This window comes from Epinephelus lanceolatus, chromosome 13 (genome assembly GCF_041903045.1).
Source record: "Epinephelus lanceolatus isolate andai-2023 chromosome 13, ASM4190304v1, whole genome shotgun sequence".
Taxonomy (NCBI): domain Eukaryota; kingdom Metazoa; phylum Chordata; class Actinopteri; order Perciformes; family Serranidae; genus Epinephelus; species Epinephelus lanceolatus.
The window spans coordinates 31,100,491-31,107,855 of NC_135746.1; the positions used below are offsets into that span (position 1 = coordinate 31,100,491).

The 7,365-nt window shown below is 39.4% G+C and overlaps 1 protein-coding gene across 2 annotated transcripts; it reads right to left on the reverse strand.

The window, feature by feature from the left end:
• Window positions 1-482: 482 nt before the first annotated feature.
• On the reverse strand, window positions 483-6,204 carry LOC117271273 (uncharacterized). Of its 2 annotated transcripts, none has more exons than XM_078174022.1 (9): window positions 6,098-6,204; window positions 5,543-5,860; window positions 4,385-4,660; window positions 4,125-4,223; window positions 3,852-3,938; window positions 3,730-3,758; window positions 3,291-3,347; window positions 2,989-3,054; window positions 483-2,215 (listed from the first exon to the last, which is right to left on the reverse strand). In XM_078174022.1, the coding sequence occupies exons 1-9, from the start codon at window positions 6,156-6,158 to the stop codon at window positions 2,087-2,089; spliced, it is 1,122 nt and encodes a 373-aa protein (XP_078030148.1). In that variant the 5' UTR covers window positions 6,159-6,204; the 3' UTR covers window positions 483-2,086. The 2 variants fall into 2 exon arrangements, with proteins under 2 accessions (XP_078030148.1, XP_078030149.1); XM_078174023.1 differs by having other exon boundaries at window positions 5,543-5,857; window positions 6,098-6,203.
• Window positions 6,205-7,365: the final 1,161 nt, after the last annotated feature.

The following is a 7,365-nucleotide window of genomic DNA, read 5'->3' on the forward strand; positions in this document are numbered from 1 at the left end:
TGAGCTATGAGCTAAAATGTGTCATGACAGTGTCACCTCACCACGCTGACAGTGACAACAGCTGTCAAAAAATCCCACTGACCTGGTGCAGCTGCAGAAGAACCTTTCCAACAGAAGAAGGAATGTGAATTTTATCCCCTCTAGATGCTGAGTTTCCTCTCAGACAACTGTTTAATATGAATCTCAAGGATGACAATTTATTCAGTCTCCTCCTCTAGGTTTGCTTTTAAGCACTTAACAGGACAAAGAAAGCTGAAAACATACATATATGTGACACACTTAGCATACTTAATATTAGTATTTAACATTCATCACTGAGCACAGTTATCAAATGTCTTATAGCCTGTTCATTAAGCAAAATGTATCTCTAGTCTACCACCCCCCTTTCTGGACAAAAATATGTTTACTACAGTGCACCCTGGAAATGATCATAAACCACTTATTTAGTTATATAATCAATTTATTTTTAAATGAAATCCAGGTCTGTCTTTACATAATGTCCCAGTAGGAATAAACAGCATCATTAACACAGTAGAGTGTTAGCAGGTGAAATTCACTGGGTGTAAAAGATGACTTGTTCCCATCAGAAAGCTTTAAATATTAGTTATAAATGTAAAACGTGTTATGATACAAGCTGGTCTGAAATATCCACATATACATTACATTGGTATCTGATTTCAAATTCAAAACCTTGGCAAAGAGGAGTCAGTCACCTGCTGGTTATTATCATGATTGTTTCTGGTGTGTCTGTGTGCACACACACGGCAGCAGACTAAGCCATATGTCTGCTGTGATGCTGAATTGGATGCATTTTTAGGAAGATGGTTCTCCCAAATATGACAACATCTGTCATGTCAGCAAGTTTCCCAGAACGTCATCTGATTTTATGTTGGAGTGAAACAGCAAAGGAGGAGTCAGGTGATGTAACTGCAGAGTAATGATGTCCACAAAGCAGGGAGGTCAGGGTGGGTTGAAACCCGTCAGACTGTTTGTTTCCTGTTTCCTTACACGACTACATATTTTTTTTGAAGCATGACCATGATCATTCCTGAATTGTAACCATGTTTGTAAGTGTAACCATGGCGACAAAGCTCCCCTAACTTGAACAGACCATGATGCTTCCCTCAATCTAACCAAGTTGTCATTGTGCATAAACCTAACCAAACCTTTACCATTGCTGTAAAGTGTGATTTCTATTACAGGCATAGACAAAATGATGTCATCCTGCCGAGTCACATCAGGAAATATTACTATGTGTCATTCAATAGGGCATGGACAAACTGTGTCCATTATATCTCCGCAGCATGGAGAAGGTCTGTGATAAATACATGCACACTTGTAAGCCTCAGTGTTTACCCCATCCCTCATGCAGTCATGCTCAGTGAAGCAGAGAGGCCTCAAACCAGCAGGCTGCATCTGTGGTATACATGGAGAACGTCAGACAATTAAGTACATCATTTTTTCATATTATTTTACCCCATTTCCATGACTTTATTTAGTTTAACATAAATAAGCCTATTCAGCAATACAGGCATACATTATTAACCATGCACTCCCCAGGCATTTATTGATAAGCAAACTGTTTGCAGTCGCTAGCTTTACCCGCTTGTTTGACATTCTTGCCTCCAACTAGCTGCACATGCCAATATACCAGTGTCTCTTGCAATGTAAGCAACGTTTCAGTGGTCACGCAGTGCAACACTAGATTTTAAATTAGTAATACAGGAATCATTTCGCCTAATGTTTGGCATGTTTTGGGATTTTTATGAATATATTTTGAACAATAATCAAAACAATGCAAATTCAAAACTTTTCCAAAACATTTACTTAATTCCAAACCACTTCCAGGCCTGGAAAACTCTTCTTCTAATTTCATTTCCCAGGAATTTTGCGACCACAGGAACCCTAAAGGTACATACTTTTAAAGGTCACCATTCTACCGTTTTGTTTTTTTTTCAGATCGCTGTTCTTTGATTTGATCTGTCCATTATGGATTAGGGCCTGATGAGTCAAGATTCCAATATTCATTCAAAAATGCCGGTGAATATCCAGAGCCTGTCAAATGTTTCTCAGGTGCTGTGCTCTCTTATTTGTTTGGTTTGTTGATGGTGGCATAGAGGTCACTGGCATCGGCAGAGGCTCCAGCAGCAGAAGAGGAAACTTTGACAGTGCTGTAGGTCACTGCATCACCTTCATCATCATCATCATATTTAACCTGAGAATCAAGAGGGAAACAGCACCACACATACAGTAAATAACATACACAACATGGACAGGAGTTCTGAAAGTCCTAATTTTGTCGCCATGTAACAACTGAAATATTCACTTTGCTGCAGCTTTTATATGCGTACAGGTGAAGATGATGTGCTACTCTTATAGTGATGATAAAGGAAATCACCAGGACTATAAAAACTTATGACAAATGATGGTGAACTTTATTTACACATCCTGCAGACACAGAGAAACATTCACATTAGGAGTGGTGTTTGTATCTAACTGATGAATGCATGGCCAATATCCACTCTATTTTAGCTCTCAAAGAGAAATTTAGCTGCTTAATGCTCCACTATGTTCACCATCTGGTTTCTAACTGTGTCTGTCTGCTGTTTACTGCTGAGCAGGTAGTGTACAGTGGCTGTTCACAGCTTTTTCACTGAAGACTACCCTACAGTGTGACAGCGGTAAGAGTGAAGCAGAACAGTACAGCTGAGGACTGTAAAGATAAACAATGAGCTGAAACCATTATACTCCATAAAGCCGAGCAAAAGTGAGATCCAGGTGGTTGAGTGATAATTCTCTGTAGGTTCATCACCATGAGCAATGCCTTTCATTGTCACAATATCATTTCACATAATAATATATGGATTATAGCCATCTTAAAAGGCAAAAATAAGTGGGTTTTAGTTGTAGAATTGTGTCTCTACTCTTCACTTAACTTGTGTTTTGTTTCTTCAGTATGTCACCAGTGTAACCAGTCAGACATCTTACCTGGGCTTTGCTTTTGGTCTTCTTGTAGCTGATAGAAGTGTAGGAAACACCATCTTCAGGATCAGCCTGCAGAGAAAAGACACCTTCCGTTTTTTTTTTGTTTTGTTTTTGTTTGTTTTCTCCACGTTACCCCACACTTCACACTCACAACTTCCTGCTTCACACTTTTATGTTCTATTCTGGTGTAATTCAGCTGCCTCTACTTCCTTCCCTTTTCTTGCTGATGGCAGAAGGAAATGAATCTTCTAATTCACCTTACATACACATAACACTGAGTGTAACTTTGTACTGAGTGATCTCACCATCTCCTGACTGGTTTCTGGGCCAGACTGAGTCACCGCAGGGTTTAAGCTCCGTGCCTGCACAAACACACTCTAGTTACAGTTCACATTTTTATAAATAAAAACCACAATTTGTACTTAATTTGTAACTATTTCTTGGTGAACAACAGCTGGGTGCAGCAATTCCCCAGATTCGTGTCATATTTTAAGCTCCTCCTCCTTGTACACAAAGCCCTGAATGAGCTGGGACCGAGCTACATACACACTGCATCAGACTCATGCTAGACAGATGGATAAACTGTTGTTCATCAAGACGTAGTTCGGAACTGATTAAACACACAGATAACACGTGTTAATTAGTCAGCTTTTTTCTTTAACTTTGGACAGAGCCAGGCAAGCTGGTTCCCCTTGCTTCCAGTCAAAATTGTGTAAACAACTGATTATTCAGTTTTAAACTCACAGTGTCGTCATCCATCTGTGTTTTGCCGCCTGAAAAGATAAAGTTTAGTTTAGTTTCCACGGTAAAAATCCAGCTTTTTTAAACCTTCTTTTGCAAAAAGTTTCATCCGTGAATGTTCTCACCTTTAGGTCTCTTCCATATGATGACAGCCACAATGATTATTAGTACTGTAACTAAACCCACAGCCCCAATGATGTACAACCACCAACCTGGAAAATAAATAAAAACATTAGGAACATTTGGGTTGCAGCTTTTTGTTTTGTTTTTCCAAATTCCTGTAGCTAAAATAGAGGGGTATTAACTCTTAGAGGCACAGCCAAGTGTTTGACGTTCATACTTTTGGCTTCAAAGGCTGGGACAAAGACTGAAAGGTACACAACACTTTGAGTCAGTACCTTGTGGTGTTGTTGAAGGAACACTGACAGCAGGCACCGTTGAATAGGTCCTTGAGTTTGTGCTGCTTTCAGTTGTTCTTACCGCTGTTGCATCCTCACCTGGATAAATGAAATAACAAAACCCAACAAACTGTATGGTTAAAGAAAACCTCACAAGTCTGCTGTGACTAAATGGAAATGAATTATATGATGGTAAATGTTTAAATTTAACAAATACACATTAGTTCATGGTAAATATAAACCACTCATCATGATCTCACCTGATTTCTCACTTGAGAACTGACGGCTGAAGGGAAACAGCTGCACTTTTTTAGTATAACCATCAGTCACTTCACACTGATACTTTGACTTCTGCTTGAGATCGATGGTAGGAAATGTTACACTAGCTGAACAGTCAGGATATGATGTTGGCATGTCTTGGTTATCTTGATCCCCATTTGTACCCACATACAGCCACTTCACTTTGTGTATACACCACGTGTTACTTGATGTAGAGCAGGACAGTGTCACCTCGTCATCATATTCATGTGCCTTCACTGATAAAGACAAATTTACTCAACCGATTATTGTGATGTTTCAGTATATTGTTTAAAAAGGTGAAGTGTGTAAGATTTAGGGGGATTTGGTGGTGTCTAGCGCTGAATTGCAGATTGCAACCAGCTAAAACTCGCCCTGGTTAGAATTCCGTCAGTGTTTATTGTTCAGGAAGTTTTTACAAGGAGCCAAATTATCCGCAGAAGTCTTCTATGGAGCTACATTAGGGTCAAAAGTTTTGTACTTGAAAAAATAAAATTTGAAACTGAAAATTCATGTGTTGATCTTGAATTTTGAAAAATACATCAATGTATTCAAAATAAAAATAAGTGTATAAAACGTCTTCTCCTTTCCAAAACAAACGAAAAGTGGTTAAAAACACGGAAAAAAAGCAGTTTTATGTTACAAATCTGTCCTTCTCTGATGCTGTTAGGGTCATCACAGACAGGCTGCTAGCCCAGCACCTGCAAATGTTTGCTCACCTTTTTCCTCTGGTAACTCCAGATCCAAATGTTGAGGAGGTTTTTACTGGGAGCTGAATTATCCGCAGAGGTCTCAACCTCTCTAAAACAACTAATCTAACTATGGCGGCTAATGCAGGAATGCAAATGGCCTGATCTGCAGCCAGTGTTTGCTTTGTCCATTCTGGGCTACTGTAGAAACATAGCAGTGCAGCATGGCAATTTGCATGGACAAGGACGGATTTCCTATGTGGATATAAACGTCTCATTCGAAGGTGACAAAAATACGACAATTCTTATTTTAAGGTTATACACTAATGAAAACATACTTATTTTATTATATTCAATTTCTGCCAATAGATCCCCCTAAATCCTAAACACTTTAACAAAATAGTTTGATCTGAAAATGATGTAAATACTCACTGTTAATAACAGACAGATAAACCAGCGTGTCAGGTTTTCCTGATGTAGACTGTTGACAGTCGTAACGACCAACATCCTCAGCTGTGACCTTCTTCATTACCAGAGAACAGTTCTCTGTTACACTCAGTCTGTCTGATTTAGCTTTGGCATTTTCAACAATCTGCCCAAGTTTAACCAGATCTTCTACTCTGTTTCCTGATAAAGTGACGACCCATGCAGTGCCATCACAGTTATTCTGATTATCTGTCACACTGTCACAAGGCAAGATGACATCATCTCCAACTCTGACAATCAAGGAGAGGAGCTGTTCTGCAACTGCTGTGAAAAAGATGAGGAAAACAGGAAAACTATTTGAAATATTAATGTGCTTTTATGCTGATAGTGTGAGGATAACTTTTGTTTCCAACTTTTATAAAACTCAGTATATTTAACACACAAACAGCAGACTTGGCTGTCTAAGTTAAATAAAAGTTGCTGTATCTATACCATTATCATTACCCTAATGAAAGTTACGTTTTGTAATATTTCTGGTATTTCTGTTATATTTGTCCTTACCTGTAAACTGCAGCACCAGAATCATTAATAAAGACACTTTAATCCATCGGAATTCAGTCATTGTACTTCTCTTCTGTCTGTCCTCTCTCAACTGTCTGTCAGAGTCTTTCAACTGATGCATGTTACAAAATAAATTAAAATACTTCCTGTGATGAGTAATGTGTCACTTCCTCAAAGTCTCTCTTATGCAAGCTGCCAAATTTATGCAGGAGGGGCTGATCAGCTTCCCATCTCTCTTTCAGCTTTTGATTTTCTTGAATTTCTGAATGTGAACAGCCAATAATTACAGTAAAATGTGTTGTTTTACATGCACCTACAGGCTGAATTTAAGGCGCTAAAAAAATCGAGCCTTGAGGGGTCATTTTTTTCTGTTCATGTCACAGCCTCTGCTGCAGCCTCTTCTCCCTCCTTGCCAAGAGCTTCCCTCCTCCTCTCTCTCTCTCCCTCTCTTTCTCTGATTTTCAATCTACTCTGCTTCAATAATAATACCTGTTTCCCTGTGCCTACAGTATTATCCCGGTTGACTTCTGTGCGGAGTTTGCATCCTCCCACAGTCCAAAGACATGCAGGTTAATTGATGACACTAAATTGTTCGTAGGTGTGAATGTGAGTGTGAATGGTTGTCTGTCTCTGTGTGTCAGCCCTGTGATAGTCTGGCGACCTGTCCAGGGTGTACCCTGCCTCTTGCCCAATGTCAGCTGGGATAGGCTCCAGCGCCCCGCAACCCTCAAGAGGATGAAGCGGTTAGAAAATGGATGGATGGATGGATGGAGTCCTGTCTCCTGCTCCACTCCTTCTCCTCCTGGTAACCATACGCCATCACATCAGCTCTCCCCTTCACTGAAACTCCTGCTCAACTGAGAAACCACTTGGATCTCATCTGCTTCGTTCACACAACCGCTCTGGAACCTCTGGCTGGCTTCCTCGGCCCAGCTCCCCTGCTTCACTCCCCAGCTTCAGACTTTTGCCTCCCAACACTCCTCCACTCATTTATTCACTAAAAAATCACCTATTTGATCCTGCTCCCAGTCTGTGTCTTTATCTACATTTGGGTTCATTAGACTAGTTTTGTAACATTTCAGAAATTTAGTTTATAGCTCACAGAATGTATTCTTATCTTACACATAGGATTTAAATTAATGTATGTACCAAAAAGTCTATGTTGAAATAGATTTTTGGTACCAGAAACATAATATTAATTTGACAACATGTACAGTTTAAAAAAAAAGTTTATTTGGAGATCATATTATATTACCAGTTACAACAAA